General features: G+C 36.2%; 1 protein-coding gene across 5 annotated transcripts in view; it reads left to right on the forward strand.

Moving 5' to 3' along the window:
• Positions 1-20724, forward strand: part of ARID4B (AT-rich interaction domain 4B) — an 88305-nt gene that overhangs the window by 53737 nt on the left and 13844 nt on the right. For 4 of the 5 annotated variants that reach the window (XM_032682635.1, XM_032682636.1, XM_032682637.1 and 1 more), the window contains 6 exons: positions 512-584; positions 1756-1850; positions 2980-3077; positions 3290-3557; positions 4540-4712; positions 14538-14789. In XM_032682635.1, the coding sequence (XP_032538526.1) occupies positions 512-584; positions 1756-1850; positions 2980-3077; positions 3290-3557; positions 4540-4712; positions 14538-14789 (959 nt within the window). The remainder of the gene's footprint in view (positions 1-511; positions 585-1755; positions 1851-2979; positions 3078-3289; positions 3558-4539; positions 4713-14537; positions 14790-20724) is intronic. The other variant, XM_032682638.1, reaches the window with a different exon arrangement.

Below are 20724 nucleotides of genomic sequence, written 5' to 3' on the forward strand. Positions count from 1 at the left end.
GCCATTGCTGGGGTTTGCCAGTACAGTGGATTAGAACTCCTAAGAAAGTGCAAGCACCATTTTCTCTTTCACTTCATCTCTGAAAGTGTCTAGTCTATCCAGGAATCAAGGAGTCACTTAACTGCAGTTAATAGAGCTGAGATTTCTGATACAATCTCTTGATCATTCACAGTGCTGTCTCCAAGACTCTCTGCATAAATGGACAAAATTGAGAATGCATCTTGATTTGTGGTATCACTTATGACACTTCAGTGATCAATCAAAAATCCAATTTCAGTGTATGTTTACAGTCAGTGTTTTATGTATTTTGAAACACTGTTTGTAGTTTATAAAATGTACTTTCACCTGGCATAGCACTGAGAACATGTGTCTCTTTGTATAATATCCTGTTGCTGACCACAGTAAAACAAACTTAAACATCTGAACCTAAATTATCACTGCAATACATTTCTTAATAATGGCCTGTAACTCAAAATGGTGATAATTTTCTTGTCTGCATTGCTTTAAACAGGAGGAAATAGAGCCATTTCCTGAAGAACGAGAGAACTTTCTTCAGCAATTGTACAAGTTCATGGAAGACAGAGGTAGGCGTTTTAATTAACAGTACTTTAAAAATTGAATCTGTAAACTAGTAGTGCTTTGCAGTACAGTTTTGGAAACAGGGAGACCGTATTCATCCCTTCTGACTTCCCCATGATTTAGAAGATGAGTCTGTCACTTGATTCATTTCCTGAAATACAGCCCCTTATTTTTGCTTTCACAAAAACATGAATGAGAATATCCACATATATCCTGTTATATTTTGCACATCCTATTATATTTTCTACTGTGTACTTATAGTTTGTATAATCAAACATTTAATCTCCTCAATCATATTAGTTTATATGCTCAGTTTAATAAATTTAAAATACTTAAATAAAATAAAATTTATTGACACCCCCCTCCGCTTTTCAGATCATGGAAAAAAGCATTTACTTTGTACTAGTTTTCTTTTGGGAATCCTGATCACTTAAATGCATGAACATCATCTGTAAAGTAGATTGAAACGCTTTTAAAAGCCAGTGCCATTCGCTATATTAAATCTTTATCAGATATTTAGACGCTGCAAGAAAAGTATAGAGTCTGTCGGCAGGGGTGAGGGTGTTTGTATTTAAATTACTATTATAACTGGTTAAAGAAGCATCTTTTTTTAATGCCATGTGAAGATGAATTGAGGAATGGTTCACAAAAGATGACGGAGTGCTAGCTACTGCTAGTACAGTAGCATGGAAAGTGTCAGCTCTTTGGAGCATTGTGGAGTTGTTCCTGGGGAGGGTTGGGTTTTTCGTTTGTTTGTTGTTGGTGGTGGTGTTTGTTTGCTTTGGGGTGGTGGTGGTGTTTGTTTTTGTTTTGTTTTGTGGTATGTTTGTTTTATTGCAGTGAAAGGACTGTGCTGGTATTTTTAGATGTAAATGTTTTGGTGGGTGAAATAAAAATAAGTATAATACAGGTAACAAGAAAAGTTGCATCATTTCTGCATATTCAGTAATATATGGAAGAATGCATAAATATGTATTAAGTAACATAACTCATTTTTTCTGTAGTTCAGTAATTAAAACTCTTTGAGTTTTAGTTTCATGAAGGGAGAGTACCAGATACATGAGGTACAGTTTGCAGCACTCTATTTAATAGTGTAGTATTGCATATGATGTGGATTTCAAGTTATTCTGAAAAAAAAATACTTCGAAACACCATAATAACTGTCTTTGTTCCCAGGCACTCCTATTAACAAGCGACCTGTATTAGGATATAGAAATTTGAATCTCTTCAAATTATTCAGACTTGTACACAAACTTGGAGGATTTGATAATGTGAGTATTAGTATGATGAGTATTTCAGTGCCATAAAATCTGAGGATGCTATTTATTATCGTGAAGTAATTAATTGTTCATTATTTTGGGAAGTAGTGATAGAGAAGAACACAGGTGCTCCTCTTAGACAGGAGCTTCAGTTGTATGAAAGTTGAGTACTGTGTCTATGTAAGACACCCTGTAGCTCTATAAAAACTATGCTTTAACATGAATGAGAAACTAGTTGTAGTCTAAATAAATTACATCTACTCAGCATTTTTACTCATAGCTGCATAAAATCAGCCAGTATGTGTGTTTTTGTGATACCTTTATCTGACAAATAGTTCCTGACATGTTACCTGAAAGTGAAAAGAGTCACTGCTCAATAAAATCTCAAAGATAAATAATTTGGTTTAAGGTCTGTTGTGAGGCCCTTTCTGTTTATTCTGGGCAGTATATAGAAGAATGTTCTGATTGGGATTGGTGGGATTGGTCTCGGAGGAGTAATTGAAACATGTGGAATTCATGGCCAAGCAGATTCTGTTAGTGTTTTGAACTGCTTCCCATAAATTTAGCCTGTCAGTTGAGGAGGTATGTTTGTGCAGTGACACCTTTCTGATATACAAGAGAGGATGTAGTACTTGAGTATTGCAGCACATCTGCTCTACCTTCACAGATGGCTAGAAATGAGCATATCACACTGTCATGGAACTTTGTCACTGAAGGGTGTATTAAGGATGTAATGAAAGACTGGTAGCCACTGTTTCTGGTGCAGTACTGGCAGGGATAAGTATTGTTAACACTTTGAATTTTTTTTCTTTCCAATTTAATTAAAATTCTAGCCGTGATAGTCAAGAATTACTTTAAACATAAAACAAAAATGATGTACTGATTTTTCTGATCTTTATATTTTCTTTGTTTTATTGCCACCTGGAGAGGAAAGCCTGCTGTGGCTTATTGCAATGCTAAATTGCTTAAAGTAATTACATTAGACTACAGCTTGCATTACAGTGAAATGCTGTGTGATAAATAGTAATTTTATAGATCGAAGGAAATTACTTATGTTTATTTTCCAAAGTTATAAACTTTTTCGACTTAGTCTTGTGTCAGTGAGTTAATTCAAAAACAATTACTTCATTTTCTTTAACAGATTGAAAGTGGAGCAGTGTGGAAGCAAGTTTATCAAGATCTTGGAATCCCTGTATTGAATTCAGCTGCGGGATATAATGTTAAATGTGCATACAGAAAGTAAGTAATAAAGCTATGAAGTTTCTGCTAAAAACAGCAGTAGAATGAACTGAAGTGATCCTGTGCTAGTGATAATATACATAAAGTCCATAACTTTTTGGTTATAATACAGTTTTTTAGGTGTTAAACATGTAGTTCATATTTAGCCTCTCTAGATAGCATGTTCCTTCTTGAATAAAACTTGCTTATCACAGGCAATTTTTTTCTTTTAGATATCTCTATGGTTTTGAAGAGTATTGTACATCAGCTAACATTGAATTTCAAATGGCATTGCCAGAGAAAGTGACGAACAAGCCTTGTAAAGACTGTGAAAAAGAAAAAGAGTTGAAGATGCGTGAAGAACCAGAGCAGGATGCAAAAGATACAAAAGTGGACAAGGATGAGCGCAAGCAGGAGGAAGTAGCAGTAGTACAACAGGAAGAAAAAAAGTTAGCTGAGAATGATAATGAAAGTAAAGAAAACGATAAGCCCTCTGTTCTGGTAATATATTCTAAAGTTCATGTTATGTCTTGCTTATAAAGTCAGCTGGTGTGTAATCACCATGAATTACTGTAAAGATTGAAATCTCTGTAATGGATTTAAAATAAGACAAAAACTTACTGTGAACCTAATTCAGAACAACACATTTGAGCTATATTTATCCCTAGGTGTCTGTTTTTGGGTGATCATGGTGTCTGACTTGTTAGGAAGCAGCTCTAATGTTCCACTTGTTTGGGGAACTCCCACATTAAATGGAGACTAATTAGTGTGTGGCTTTATATAGGTAGTGCACACTCACAACTAACCTACAGTCCTGATACTTCTATTGTGCATTTAGCTGTGCTTTTAAGTCCTCCTAAATTTTGATTTTAACTCAGTGTTCCAGTGAAACAAGTGAAGCTGTATGAAGACCTGGGCCATACAATGTACACATGGTCTAATGTAGTTCAGTGGTCCAGAGAGACTAATGTTTATAGCTTTTCAAAATCCTGTGTTGACTTAATGGCTTTAGCAAAGGAAGTTCATGGCAATAAGCTGATGTGCTGCACTGTACGGGCCTAGCAGTTGCTGTGGAACCAGTGTAGCTCCTAAAGTCAGCGTGCAACACAATTGTAATGCTTCTGCATAGAAGTGGCAGCCAGCTGTATGCTGGTATTCTCTGAGGTGAATTCCAGATGGACTAGTACTGATATCTCTGCAACCCAAGTGAAAACATACTTTCTGGAGTGTTTCTCTTGGGGATTGCTTTATGGTCCAGGTCTAAGAGCTGTATGCCTGTATCATTGTGACAAAACAAGCTAGGAGACTGGCTGCAACTTTGAAGTTTGTTAGATTTAGGTTAAGATTTTCAGAAGGAAAAACAGCAGAGGTGTCCCAGACTCTAGGGGTTCTTTTACTCTTACAGCTTCAGTGTGTTTTGTCTGCCTTTTCTTAAATCTTTTGTTTTCACCTTATGAGTTAACTAAAGGTTTTATTATCCTAGGGAAACAAAAAAAATTTGCCAGATTCTGTGTATACTCAGCCTGATCAAGAAAAGGACTTAAATGTAATCAAAACTGAAGATGAAAACAAACTGGAAGATAAAGAGGAGGAGAAGATTAAAGACATTGAAAATCCCACAGTAAATGCAGATGCTGAAGAAAAAGAAAAATCGGGGTAAGTTACACTGTTTCTAATCTGATACGACATCTAATATGTATTCATTAAATTTTATTCTTGTAATTTGGACTTCAAATCAGACATGCTGTTGTTAATCAGACTCGTGTCTTCCAGAGTGTTTGTAACTTTATCATGGTTAAACCCGTTGAAGTTCATGGATCTATTTTTTAAAAAAAAAAAGGCAGTATAAGTTTTACAGAGTTCAGGCCTAAATATTTATAAGCTGAGTGAGGAAAGAACATATAAAGCTTAGGTGACTATGATTTAAGACAAAAATATTGCAGTCATTGCCAGTAGTATTTTTCTACTTAATTTTTGTTCAAGTATATCACAAACCTGTGGTTTCCGTCTTTTGCTGTTTGGACAGTGGTGAGTAACACGAGAGAAGATAAAAGCACCTTGCATTACTCAGCAGCTTTGCCATTGAGTAGGCATGATACTGTGTGGAGTTTCTTTTGTGAAGTCCTTCACACAGGTGTTTTAAAAGTAGGAGATTGAAATAATAGGGATGCTCAGAACCATCATATCAATTAATGTGTGTAAGAGATCTCTCATTTCCTTTATGGAATAGCAGATTTTCCTGTTTCAATGCAGGAAAACCCCACAAGTGATTTTCAGCAACCACATACACACAAAAAACCACAAACTGAATATAGTCCTCGTTAATCCGCAGTGTGTGAACAATTTATATTCTTGCAATTAGAGCCCTCATACAGTATGATTTCAGGTGATAAGAACACAAAAATTGCCCTTGGAGGTCAGATCAAAGATCTCTTTTAATAGGATATTTGACTTCAAGAAAAAACACTAAGAGATGCTTTAAGGGAAAAGCTGTTACAAGAGGGAAAGCATGCACCTCCTTATACTTTCACAGCAATTTGTGTTTCAGGGATGTGTTGGTTTTTGTTGAGGTTTTTTTTATACTTAATACCAGATGTTTCCTGACCACTAATTCCCTTGTTCATTCTAGCAATTTGCTGTTTAGTAGATCAGCTGTCTTAATCTTCTGTCTTAATATCATTAACTCTTAGTGCTTTTTCTGGACCATTAAAAGTTGTGGCAGAATGTTTTAGTTCAGTATATTGATTTCTGATGGATTGGTAATAGTTCTTTTTTATTTTATTAAGGGTTTTGATTTTCATAACCGATTCTGGAATGATCCTTTTGTAAAATATTTTTATCTTCCTAAATATTTTCACTGAGATTCCATTGGCAATATCCGTAACTCAGAAATGCAGAATACGGAAAAATCAAGTTTACCTGAACTCAGTTACCGAGCTTTTTCTCTTGTGGGTGTGATTTCATTTGTGCTGTGTAAACTTTTCTTTTTTAAAGACTAAGTGCTGGTCCTTGTTGCGTTTGCAATTTTTAAGGTGAACTTGGTAAATTGGTACTGTAGCAGGTTTGCGAGATTTTCATTATTATTAAAGACCGATTTTACAGTGCTGCTTTCAAAATATTGAGCTAAATAGATGGAAAACTCTGCACTGATTACAGAATAGCAGCTTTTAAAGTTCCCTAAATTGTGTGTTTGTATGTGTGTATGTCTGTGATGTTAATTTATGATTATTTATATACTTGGAAAGTCCAGTGGCTTAATCCTTACCATGCTACTGTAGTAAATGCTATATAAAAGTTTAGGAGCTGCATTTACTTTTCAGTACTCCTTTATTTTTTTTAATTTTATTTTGGTTTTTTTTTTTTAGTTCAGTGGGGTTTTTTATCCTGATTCATGTCAAATTACCTTATTTATGGCATCAAAAAATGTTATGAGTTTTCCTAGTTTCTTATTTATGAAAACAATGAAAATCTCTAGCAAACACTATTTCCTCTTAATTTTTCCTGGTTCACCTGATGGTAATTTGAATTCTTTTCCCTCTGCTCCTCTTTACTCATCCAGTGAAAAACTCTTTTAACTATTATTTTGCTATTATGAAAAATGAAAGATAGTAACGAGTTGGTTAGAATAGAAAGTGTAACTCAAAAAAGAGATGTAGGTGGTGATGTGGTCATTGCTGGGAGGTATGTTATGTCTCAAGGAATAATTTAAATTACAAAACTGAAACATTTATAGGAGTTAATTGTAGGTGTTTTTTAAGAAGCAGTACTACAAAAGCGCTGTTAGCATGATTACTCTTCCCCTTCCCTTCTTCCCTCAGAGATTGTTAGGAAGTACAAAATGCACTGGTATCAGTTTTAAAAAGCTTTTAAGTGTCACTGTCATCCTAAATGCTAAACAATGTTTATAGCATTTATACCATGATGTTGTAAAGGAATTTTATGGGGCATTATATTAGACACTGTGCTCTCCTGTACCCAACTTTATATATTAGAAGTAACAAAGGTTTTACAGAGGGGGAAATGCTGTGGTTGGAGTTCCTTGTTGAAGTGAAATGCAAAATGAAAATAGGTATTTTTGTAGGTAGAAAACTAGTAACACACACCAATACCCAAACATAAGCAAAATAGATCAATGTGGACTGAAATTTTGTTGGTGTGTTTAAAATATGTTCCTGGAACTTTTTTTGTTATGGACCATCTGTCTTTCACAGTCCTTACCAACTAGGAAAGCAAATGAAATCTAATGTTATATAAGGCAAACCTGTAGAGTTTGCTGTTTGCATTTATGTCTGTAGTACCTTGGACATCCTCACGTAGCTTATTTGTCCATAGACACAAGAAACTTTGAGGAAAGAAAAACTTCTGGGTTTCTTCTTGATGACTTTCTTTTGGGAGGACTGGATGTAATTCCCAGCTTCCAGATCTCAGGAAATATTACTGGAGGCTAGGGTTGTTTATAGGTTTTGTTTCTCTGTGCAATCCCATGTGTCTCAACCCTTTGAGATTGCTACCAGTTGAATCCTATGGTCCCTTCTGCACAGACTTTACAATATGATGAAGAGGAGAAAAGGCTGAACTTTCTCTTCCTTTCTCCCTCAGAGTGCCTGTTTCTGGTCTGCTTGTGTATCTGTGAACACTGAGAATAGAGTTTCAAAGACAGCTTGCCCTTTATTCTATACATGCTTTTCTTATTTGCATTTTGTTTTTGTTGTTTCTGTGGCTAGTGTAAGATACCTGTGCTAGATAAAGATTGTGCAACTTCCAGTCATTAAAAAAAATTAAAAAAAAAGGCCAGTGATGTGTTACTTTTCATGGGTCTTTGTAAATCCATCTTTTTGCGTAACATACAAAAAAGGACTCATACTTGGCCAATGAATAAACACAAAAGTTAAAAATCCTCCATCTTTATTCAGAACTTCTGAAGTTCCTGCTAACTTCATGTTGTGGAAGCAAAGGTCTTCAAATGTGACATTGCACAGTTGGTGCACTTTTTCCTTTGTAGCATCTAATATTAATTGTTAGCTATTTAAACACTTGACTCAGTCAACAAATTGAGACTTGAGAGTTTTTTCTACACTATGAACAATATAGTGTTGTGTTTGAATGTGTTCCAAAGAGATTGAGTCCAGGAGCCTAGTGGAGTTTTTAGGTGTGGCTTTTTTAGTACAAGCTTATAAAATAAAAGCTAGGTTTTTAAAAATTTCATAATAGGTAAAGTATGGGAACTGAAGTGTAGGTTAATTGCTATCTAACCAATATTAGTGAGAAAATTTTTTTCCCAGATGATTAATTCAGCTCCCAGTTTTTATTTGTTGGATTTGGGTTTGAAGTTTTTATTGAAATTTTGTTTCACTAACTTTGTGTTTTGTTTTGTTTTTAACACTTTGCTCTGAAGCACCTGGGACAGAACATTATCAAGAACTTTATACTGAACTGAAAGATTAAATGCTGACAATCTGGTTAATTTTTGCTTTTGAACAAAAATTTACATCAGACTTATATGTTGTCAGACTTAGTACTTGGATTTTTGAGGTGACCGGATAAAATTCTTTTACGTAATCTCAGTTACAGTACATAAAGATTGTAAGAAGCTTTCTTGTGTTTTCCTTCTTTTGACTGAGGTGCTACCTTAACCCTAATACCAGAAGGGGCTGCCATCTCTGGATGGCTCTGGATGCTCTTTCTCACCAGACTGTCATTTTCAGTACTCACAAATAGTTCCTCCTTGGTCTTAGGAAACTTTCTGAATTCATTTATTTTTTCTTGAAAACTGTCTGCTTTTTTATATCCTCCAAGGAGTGGAGGATATAAAGAATGAACAAACATTCTTTAGAAACCTAAACACTTCTGGTTGTCTCATGCTAATGGTTTAAGTTTTCACGGTGTGGTTTTGTGGGGATTGGTACTGTTATATTTTGATAGTATCAAAAGGTGAAAATGACAAATTTCTTTGGCTTAGAGTCTTGAACAGAGTTCAACCATTCATTCACATGCAAGGGAAAAATCTTAATCTTAGAGCTGTTTATATGCATCTTCACGTGCACTAATAGCATTTCCCCTCCTATAAACAGTAGGAGGGAGTTAGGAGTAATAAAAGCAGTAATTGAGAACTAAGTAAAGGTGGGCATTGTTTCACATGAAGGATTTTACTAAGGTTTATTACCCTTGTAGGTTAAGGGGACTACCTGCTGTGCCTGTGCTGGTGATGGCTTCTGTTTGTACAAGAGTTAAATTTTCTGGAAACACTTACTGGGGATTTTCTGAAAGCAGTTTATAATAGGATTATGTAATAGTCCGAAGCTCCATTTCACATATGTGAGATAACAGATTGTTAGAGGCACTGTTTTCTTCAGTTCCTTTTCTGTTTAAATGACGTATCAGAGCTCTATGGTGGTGAATCTGAACCAGTAGCAAAAAGGTTAAAATGTTTTGGAGTCGAGGAGATTCCATACAGGAGGCATATTTTACAGCTTCTGGATTAGTTGGGAACTATTTACTGACGAATTCCAGTGTGATTTAGGTTCATGTGGAACTGGGAGAAGGGAGAACAAAGTGTCATGTTCATTGCATGTATGGTGTGAACATCTGCTCAAAATTTTAGATTATTGGTGTGTATGCAAAAAAAAAAAAGCTCATAAAAACCATACTTAGTTTCATTTACAGGAACATATTTTTATGCTTTTACATGTGATGTGTGTTCTATTTATGTATTTCAGCTGTCTTTGTATTAGGAAGGAAGTTTTTGTATAGTCATGTTTTCAGAAACAGTCTAATTGTTTTCTTTTTCTTAATATAGAATACACACTGATAGCAAACATATGTAGTGACTGCTTTTGATGCAGCAATAAGCTGCAAATGATGCAGTACTGAAGTGTAGAGTGGCAGTGTAAATGTACTAGTCCCGCGTGTTGAATGGAAGGGAGGCATCTGATACGGAAAAAGTGGTTCTACCATGGTGTTTTACATAGCTTAAGGTCACTATGAAGGCTGTTTACCATGGTAGCTGTCACTGAGACTTATGTAGTGGACGAGTCCTTAAATATTCATCAGATACTAGATGTTTCCAAGCTGAATGTGAACCAGTGCTGTAAAAATAGAAAGGGCTGTACTCTTCAGCCAGACTTTGGAGCCATCCATTATCCTTTTGAGGAATGTTTCAAAATACTTAACTGAGTGATAAGAAGCAATAACATGAAATCCTTTCATCTGTCTTCTCCACAGCAGCAGAGGAATATGCTGGTTACTGAGTACATGCTTGTATTGCTCAAGTGTACTGTACTACACTCAGATGTGATTCAAATCAAGTTAGTGCCTCTCCCCTTCCCTCAAGACTGTAACTGCACTTATTCAGGTTTTTTTTGTGTGTAGGCAGAAGTCCTTGGAGCTTTTATTTTCAGGCTTCCTTTGTAGCTTCAGCGGTGGTGTGGTTTAACCCAGCTGGCAACTACATACCATGCAACCATGCTCACTTCCCCCGTCACCCCAGTGCATCCAAAACAGAGCAGTGTACTAGCTACTAAGGGAAAATGAACTCTATCCTAGCCAAAACCAGGACAAGAGGGAAGACAAATACTGACGAATTTTTGGGTGTTTTGTTATTTTGTGTAATTAAAGATGAGATTCTATTGTCGTGGCATAAGACAGGTCTTAATGGCTTCTGTGCCTTAAACTTAGCGTCACCTTAATACATCTAGGACTGAGAATGTCAGAGTATGGAAGAGACAGAACATCTTTCAGCTCTGTATTATGTGAAGTAGAGGTTAAATTATGCTCTAGGATGAGAAAAAGGAAAAAAAATAAGGGAAACAAAAATAGAAGCTAATTGCTAAACTTGAAGTGTCAATTACACTAGAATTTATTTCTGCTAGTGGTTCAATTAACTGTAATGACTTAATTGAACCAATAACTGAAATAATCTTGCTTCCTCAAGTTTTAGAATAACCCCTGAAAAAAAAATATTCTTGTATATGCTATCTCACCTGCTGTGTGTGCCAGTTTGGTGTGTCAAGGAAAGTGTATTGGAGTAGGGTTAGGTTTGCTGCAAGACGGGGATCCTGGGAGGCAGATGTAATGTTCCAAATCACACCCTGTCTCATGGATTTCACCGGGCTTTGTGACAGCTCTGTGTTTAGCGCCAGAGAAAGTGGGTTGAAAGAAGTTTGCATGATACTGCAGTTTCTTTAGTGGTGTAATAGCATGCACTGTTTCATCTGTTAACAGCGTCTGTTTGTTGATGCACTTAATTGTGGGATTGTTGGTGCTAAATCTTTATATTGACTGAGAATTACCTGCCGTCTGTGTGGTTTTAGCATTTTAGTGATTTCACGTGTCCTTTGGAACTAATGATAAGCAGAATTTAGCAAATCTAAATATTTTAATAGTTTTATTAACAAATACTTTTGCATTTTAATTCATTAATTTCCTGCTTTCGAAGGTTTATGTTCCAAATCTTTGTGAGATGAAGTGGGGATACTGTTTTTAGTCTGTGGTTATAATTTGAAATGCCTTTGAGTCCTGATAAGCTTTCTGATGATACTTTGGATTCTGGAACACAGTTACACTTGTGTTACTGTGTCTCCTGTAGAGTGTGCATGCACATGTGCTACTTCCTTGTTTCATCAGCTGCTGCTTGGGTTATTAAAATTGTTGCAGCTTTGTGGTAAATATTGCTTGGTGCTGGTTGTAAATTGAAAATTATTATTTGCTGCCAAGAGGCTTGTTGGTTGGGTTTTTTTTTTTTGCTTGATTTTTAAAATTATTATTATTATTGTTTGTTTGTTTGGGGGGTTTTCCCTTTTTCCCCATGCCCTCCCTGGGGTTTTGACTAAAGAGCATTGCAGGAAATCCAGTGTCTTGTGGACTAATGAGGTTCTTACTGTGCATGCTGGATGGCTACAATCACAATTTTCTCTTACAAACCTCTGTTTCATGGCAGTCATGGCTTCTCCTTCATCTGCACTGCCAGGTTTGAGCTATTTATGGCCTTCTTAGACAATATCTTTTCTTCCCTGCAACCATTGATATATGTTCTCGGGTTTTGAGTTGGTGTTTTTTTTGTCGTTGTTGTTTTTTGGGTTGTTTGGTTTTTTTGTTTCAGGAGCTATATGAGTGCATCATTTTTTTCTGCTCCGAAATTATGAATGTTCTTAAAATATCCAGGTTATGATTGCTAACCAAGTCATTCCTCAGAACACTTTTTAATTGCAGCCATCTCCGCTTCCATTTTGCTTTTGCTTCCTGACATGCCCTCCACCTATGTACAGCCTGCTGTTTATATCTATTTGACCATCCAAGTTATTCAACGTCACAATGAGGCTTCCATCTCTTCCAGATGGTACCAATTTCTGGTATTGTCATGGAGTCTTTGTAGGATATCTTTTGGGACACCAAGAAACCTACAGGGTCATTAAGATGAGAGCAACTGCAAATTTGTCCAGTTTCTGAAGAGCCACTGGCACCGTAATTGCCAGTGTTTGGAAAATCCTGACTCTCCCTCATAGGCATGCTTTTCTTTGCAGGCAGCATTCAAGGATTGTACCCCTAGTTCTTGGAGAAAAAAGAATTGGCAAATTTGGTTCATTGCAGTTTGGAAAAGTCTGCGTACTAACGGGAAATCACAAGCACATCTTGTTCTCGGAGCAGTGGTGACTTCACTCCTGATGCTAAGTTTTTTAGCTTTTGTATGATAGTACCTGTTAAACTGAAGTTAATCAGGAGTTTTGATTTAGTGCAGCAGAGAGTATAATTTAAAAGCATTTAAATTACTAGTTGGTGGTTTCTCTTGTTAGCTGTGGAATTCTATTCAGGAATTTTTCATCTTAGTCTTTGGGCACTTTTATTCATGATTTCTTTGGGAAGTAAATTTTGCCATATGATGTGTAGTGGAGGTCAAGTGAGCTTTCAAAGCTCATTTATTTATGTTGCATTTTTAACTCAGGTGATTTTTAACTTCACCAGCAAAGTAGTTCACTGCAAGTATATAATAAATTAAAAGTCTTGACCATCCAGAATTAAACCGTATAGTCCATGCCATGTATACCTGGACAGATATCTCTTCCGTGACTTGGTATAGTTAATATACCAACAAAGGGATTTTTTTAGCATTTCTCATTGTGTATGCACATGTATGTATATAATTATATATTTATGTGTGTCTGTGCATATATATATATGTGACAGCTTTCATTTCTGAAGTAATTTTATTAAATCAGTGTGATTACACTACAGTTGAATTTAGCATATTGTTCTGACTTTTCTTTTGCCAGCTAATTCCTGCAGTTTTACTTCCGCAAAGAAGTATTTGAATAACTAAAATGCTATTGATCCTTTTACAGAGCAAAAGTAACTTGGTTTATCTGAGTATTTTCTACTGAAGATGTTACAGAAAGGTTTAGATTATTAATACAGACTTCTGTGTTTGTGAGGTTAATTTAAATATTGGCGTGAATCAGACTAGGAGCAACTTACCTTTTCTTACTCAAACTGTAATACATCCAGACATACCTGTTGCACGTATCAGATTTTTGAATTATTAGCAGGCAACAGTTATCGTGAATTTAGTCAGCAGCTAAATCTGTTTTGTTTTGCACAGTGTGGGATTAGAATGATATGAGGGCTAATAATACTAATATATATAGTTGTTTGAGATTAAAAGATATTTTCCCCTTTATCTTTTATAATGCAGTCTGCCTCTTTAAGTTGATTGCAGATAATTTTCAGATCATTGGACAGCCTATAGTTACCACAGACTGAGACTAGCAAGATTCGTGGGTTCTTACTGCTTCTGAAAATTAGTCCAGATATCTATAAAAGGATTCAAAATTAGCTTACTTCTGAAAACAGTGAACACCTGCTTGTGTATTTATATAATAATTAAGTGCAAGTTTGACATATTTAGAAGACCTTCAGCGTAATTGGCAAGGAGTGACAAGGTCAGAAATTAGCACAGCTTTCTTAATTTGCTAATAAACTCGCGTAAGATGTTGGGGATTTTTTTGCCTAAAATTTGGTTTTGGTTGCAGTCATTTCAAGATGTTGCGATTGAGTTTATTGTAAAAAAGCAAGGATTTTTTTGGCAAGCAAGTTTCAAGAAGCATTAGTGAAACTTGTAGGTTGAAAAATGGAATTAAGGAAACTTTATGTTGAAATGGATAAGTTTTAACTGAAAAAAATTACATTTAAACAAAGAGACTGCATGAAAGAATCATATAAAGATGAGTTTGAACAACTTCTCCTCATACAGATTTTGATGGATTTTTTTTTCTTTGAGTCATTTTTGCACCTTACAGTCACTGGATTTTATATGTGTTGCTATATCCTATTTTGCTGATGTTACTCAGCTGTAATACAGTTTCACATATTTGGAGCCTCCTGTTTCCCACTCTCTAATGCATCCACAATATTTATCAATATATGTGGTTTGGAACTGAAAAGCTTATGAAGTATCTCATATTAACTCTACAATTTTTTAAACCTTTCAAGAGATGACACGAATAAGGAAGAAGATGAAGATGAAGAAGAAGCAGAGGAGGAGGAAGAGGAGGAGGAGGAGGAGGAAGAAGACAACAATAACAATGAGGAAGAAGAGTTTGAATGCTATCCACCAGGCATGAAAGTCCAAGTGCGGTATGGAAGAGGGAAAAATCAAAAAATGTATGAAGCTAGTATTAAAGATTCTGACATCGAAGGTGGAGAAGTCCTTTACTTGGTGCACTACTGTGGATGGAACGTGAGGTAACTTGAGTTTTAGTTAGTGATTACTTCTTGAATTACTTCTCAAATACACTTATGATTTTTAAAACCTAAATTAATAGACATCTGGAGTCCTGAACTTTTAGTATTGGTGTTCTATGAAGGTCACTGTACTGTATGAAACTATTAGATTTTTAGCGCTATATAAATGCAGCACTTTAGTTACTTAGAAAATCATCTTAAAACTACTTGTTCAAAGAAGGCTTCATTTGTTCCCCATCTTTCTTTTTGCTCTCTCCAGTGACAGTTCACTCTTTCACAGAATCCTCCTCTGGCTTTCTTAAGCCAATTTTATCTCATAAAATATTTGAATAGTGTACTTAGCTGAGGCTGTATACTCTTGTCAGTGAAGCACAGAGTACACTACCAGTATGATATTTAACAGGAGAATGACAAGATTCTTAGTGGCAAATTAGTGTGCAGCAAATAATTGCATTTCATCAGGTCCGGTTTCCCCCTCCCCTTCTTTCCTCTGAGGCTGCCTTAAAGCTTCCAAACAAGTCTCTTCTTAGCCTAGTGGCATCTTACAGTTTTTTTTAACATAAGCAGGAGTATATGCCTTTTTATTGTCTTTAGTCTAGCGTTAATAGAAATAAGTCGATGTATTCTTATATTTTTCCCATTTCAGACCTCTTTTTTGCCATTTAAAACTTAAAGCAACTTTGAAAACAGTAGAGAAAACCAATGTTTTTGAGCAGCTTATAAGCATATCTGCTTCTTTCCTCATTTTCAGTGTATCTGCTCATTGTCTTTAGCTGTTATTAACTTTATTACTGTCTTTATAGATCTGTAAAAAAACCCAAACCCCACAAATCTGAGACAAATCAGCTAGACTTTTTCTTTACTTATTTTTCCTTTTCTGAAAAAGCTGAGGTTCTTGTGACCATCTGTCATCTGGACACACTACCTCTGACCAAGAGGGCAGGACAAATGTCATTTATTCAGTTCTAGCAAGATCTGCTATCAAAGGTAACAGTTAGAGAAATGTGATGCTTCTCTTCCTCCCTTGAATTCACCTCTTTACATCTAGGCCTGGTGATTTCCAGGAGCACCTAAACCACTACTGAGGAGGAAAGTCTCACTGTCGCCAGTTTTGATACTGATCGTTTGTAGAATTTTGGTCTACATCTACATTGATCTACAGAAATAGGATCTTTGACATAAACTGTCTTCAGGCAACATTTGTAAGCATAGTGGGCTGTGAAGTCAAGACGTGAGGGGAGATGCAGCCTGCTCAAGGTGGGATCTGACTTGCATTTTGGCCCTTATTGGGGAGGACTCCCTTGGGAGTGCAAGTTGCTGAAACTTCATTCTGCTCGCTGAGGATTACTGTGTGTAACCATTCCAAGAGATTTCTTGCTTTTAAACTCTTGTTTTGGAATTCGCATGTAAACATAGAAGTTCTTTTTCTTTTTGAGCAAATGTCATGCTGTGCATATTATACATACTATGAGGTGACATGATCAGATTTTTGTTTGAGCAATACTACTTCAAATCTGAAGAAATGAGAAGTCAAAAATGAGCCTTCTTCACCTTGGAGATCCCAGCACTCCCATTCTCAAAGGAGAAATCAAGATTCTGATTTTTTAATTCTGCATTTTAAACAAATACGCATATTGGTATCAGAGGCATTATTTCTGTGACTAGGATATGTTTGATAAGAAAAGCGTTTTTAGTAAACTTGCACTCATTTAAGAATTAAGGAACGTTGTTTGATCTTTCTGACAGCAGGACTTGCATTTATATTTTTATGTGGCGTTTTAAAAGAGCCCTCTGAAAGACTTTGGGGGAGCAGGACTGTTCACTGAAAAATATATCAGCGATTGAGATTTAGCTATGGGACTGTGTGTGGACTCTGCTAAATGTGGCTAATTTTTTTTAAATCAAGTAAAATTACTTACAGTTTTGAATTTGACAGAGTGGATAAGCCTGAGCTTAAGGCATTATCTAAATACTTCAGTGTTTTAGTATTGTGAAGACTAGTCTCACAAGATGTAATAGCTTGATTTAGCTTTTGGTCAGTCATAACCTGGAAAAATAACTGCCTTACTTGGATAGGAAGCAATTCCTTCCTCTCCTTAATCATTGTAGCTTACTTAGCAGGGACAAGTACTGTATGTACAAGTACAGGGATGTACCAAACTAGGATTTTCTAATTATCTAGGGCTTTTTTAATTCTGTCATTCTCCTACCCCTAAAAGGTTGACTTTCCTGTTTCCACTTTTGGTCAGTATGCCATTTAATGACCCGTTCTTTAAACCCTACAAGTTTGAGCAGAAATCCTAAATAGCTACTAATGTTTCTTATCACGATTTAATTTCAATATCAGTCTGAGATTCAGAATAATTGTGTGTGGGGGGCGAGGGAGCGTGTTCACATGCCTTGGGGTACTTGGAATGGAATTTGGTAACTTGATATTCATCTTTTTTAGTTTTTGGAGGTTTTTAATGCTCTGGAACCAGAGACAACAACTGTGGAACTTCTTTTTTTTTTTTTTTTTTTTTAAGAGTAAATAGGAAGTACAGAAGCTGTACAGCTTTGCGCTAAAGGATCTTGTTGTTAGCTCATGAGATTCAAGTGATACGTGTCTCTGATAAACGTAAGAATGGCAGTTCAGTGGAGCCTGACTTGTAGTGAAAGGGAACGGTAGAAATCTCTACCCTGAGAGACCTGCTTATGTTATCATGTGTTAACCAAAAAAAGCAGAGAAATACAGAGAAACTGTGTTTCTTCTAAGAGGCCAGTAATGTTTCGAATTACATGTGCTCTGTGTGGAACTAAAACTTTTTTGGGGCCTACAGTGCCAGTTCCTTCTGTTGTAATTTTAATCTTCAGCTGCCAGTGCAAAAAAAGTTCATTTTATAAGTGCTTGAGGTGAATTTCTTCTGCAGCACGTTCCCAGTCATTAAAGGGTGCATATTTAAAAAGCATTTAGATTGTTTGAAAGCTGTGGGTCGTTATAGTACAACATCACAAGGCTTGTTATTCTTGAATGTTTCAACTGTTTAAAGCTAAGGCTTACTATTTTCAACATTCCTTTCTTTCCTTCCTTCAGAAATCTGCATGTGAAAATGCTAATTTCTGTCTCAGCTGAACCGTTACTTCATATATGAATTTTATACTTAACTATCAACCACTGAAATTTTATGTGTAGCAAAATTCCTGGTTCGGGAAAATAATGTATGTCATGGAGGAGGCAGGGGCAGAATTATTTAAAAAAAATTAGTGAAATTAAACAAACCAGAATCTTTAACTAATATTCCAGTATTTGGGTGTCAGACTAACTCTTCTCCTTTCTTTGATCACAACCAAATTAAATACTTGGTTCTTCAGTGTTAGCAGCTACCGAGAGTTTACTGGAACTTTTCAGTGGATTTGCCAAGGCTTGCTAGTTCCTTAAGGTCACTTGTCTTCCTGAGAAAGTGGTACCTTTGCTAGTATACATCTAGTCTGGAAAAGCATGCTTTTCTCCTTATTTCCCCTCTAGTACTTCTGTGGAGGATTGACTGTGCAATCTTTGAGAGTATGTTGTGATGTATTTTAGCTTGCAAGTAGTACATATGGATGTAATAGAATCAGTACATACTCTGATGGAAAGGGCCAATTATTTATTCTGCTATACAGCTATTCATTTCATTTTAGCTTTTTTTCTTCCTTCCTGTTTAAACTCCGCTTTCCAGCAGCCATTCACTTTAACCAGTAGGGCAGAAAAGCTTCTCTCCTTACTGGCTTTTCTTTGTCTTCATTTTGGTAAGGCAAAGGGGATGTTCCTTACTGAAGGCATTTCAGGTTTTCATATGAAACCTGATTAAAAAAAAATAGGTAAATAATAACTTCATATTACATCCCTCCTCTTGGTTCTCAAAAAAATCTGTGCAAACTCTTTAAGAGCAGCTCCCCATCTTTTCTCCCTCATCTCTGCACCCACCTACTCACTTTAGGGTGGCGATGCAAGTAAGTGTGAAAGACAGCATTGTAGTAAAACAACCCAGGTCTTCTGAAAGCACATACTTTTTGTAATGAGAGCTGAAGAGCTTTTTTCATAATATTTTTGGGTTTATTTTCTTTTGTGAACAGACTGTCTAAAGCAAGATTATTGATGAAGTAAGTTTTCATATTTTAGCAGGTACAATTCCAGAAAGAAAGACTCTAGTCTGAATCACACACCCCATTTAAATGCACCTTTCAGGGTGCCTCGGTGTCATGCAGTAGAGGAAAAAGTAATTTAGGATCAGGTTGTCGGCTGTTGCTTGGGATGTATCCTTTTTGCAGGATCTGTTTCAGCCTGGGGTCTCATTGTCGCAGGTTTAGGCAAACCATGTGCATCTGATGTGTGAATAGTGAAAGGAGCTGTGTGATGCAAAGGTGTGAAGTGTGGGCAGCTCATTCCCTGGAGAAGATGTGAGATTTCTGTGACACTGGGCCTCTTTGCAGGGTCTGTCTGTTTCTCGTGCAGTCAGGAGTAAAGCAGGATATGCTCCGGCCGGGAACTGTGACTGTCACACATAGTGTTTCAATTTGTGCTCCTTGAGATAAGGGCTTGTGTGACCACTGCTTCTAATACATAACATTTAAGGCCCTGTGGTATGTACAGATATTCTCTTCCGATTTTGCACATCTCCTTTGCTTTTGGGTGCCCCCTTGTCTATCAGCTGTCATCGCAAAAGGCACTGCAGTTACTGTGAATCACAGACAGTGTGAGCTGTGCACAGACTTTGCATAGGGGGAAGATTGTTTTCTTACTGGAAATGCATAGAATGAGTGAATACAAATTTTGTATTCCAGTATGGTTGAGGCAGAAAGGACACTGTCAGAATCATCACTTTTCACCATGTTTGTCAAGTCCTAGTGCTGTTTTCCTGTGAGCATTTAGACCTAATAAAATAGTCTTACCTGTCTGTGGGTCACAAAGTCCATTTGGCAGTCACTTAGTAGTATTCCTTGTGGAAAGCATGTCTTTGACTTGAAGAAAGATTGCTTCACGTAGAGTTTCCCAGAGTCTCATAGACTATGGGATTTTTCCATATTGGGAAACTTTGCAGAGTTATATTCCAGCTTTGGAGAGAAACTATTTATTGACCTTTCCCCTGGTAATCACAGTATAATAGTACAATGACAGTGGTATCTGCAGCAGTATAGGCAATCTTGGTATGTCATAGTCTGCATGGTCTGCTGCAAGATTTTGTGGTTTTTATGTCATAGAGAAGGGAAAAAAAAGCCCAACAAATTGTTTTGGAAAGCCGTTTTTAAGAGATGACTGCTACTTCATTTTTCACTGTATTATTATGTGAAATTTAAGTTAATAAAATACATTATTCTGAAATACTTTGCATAAATCTTAGCATATACATGAAAGCAAGTTGGAAACGGGCACGTTTTTCTCTATATGTTTTTAATTTATGTGTCACTGCTGTGGATATAATTGGCAGTGTTGCAAAGAAGCTGAATTGGGGCTGTGTCAGTAGTCATTCTATATATAAAAATGGTGGAAAGTCAGCATGGTCATGAGTGCATTATGCTTGACTCCATCTTGTACTAGTTGTCTAGGGGTGTGTGGTTTGGGTTTTTAGGTCTTTAGTGGTGGTGGGTTTTTTTGAAGTTTTTTCTCCCTCTATTCTCATGTTTACCTAGAGGGGCCAGAATTTGTTTGTATGTTAATACATAGCATTTTTTAACTGACCTACTTCTTATGCAGATGGTTCTTGAATTCACAGTTGTAGTAAAACAGCTGATTATAATTGGGATAAAAAAATTGATTTAATTGATTCTTGAGTTTTTTCAGAAATACACAATGAATCTGGCAAGTACAGTACCATAGTTACAGTATATTACTAAAAATGTACTTCTTTAGTCCTGGATTTGTATTTAACAGGGCTAGTCTTAGATAGTAAGATGCCTGTTGTTAATATCTTGCCAC

This window comes from Chiroxiphia lanceolata, chromosome 3, assembly GCF_009829145.1.
Source record: "Chiroxiphia lanceolata isolate bChiLan1 chromosome 3, bChiLan1.pri, whole genome shotgun sequence".
Taxonomy (NCBI): domain Eukaryota; kingdom Metazoa; phylum Chordata; class Aves; order Passeriformes; family Pipridae; genus Chiroxiphia; species Chiroxiphia lanceolata.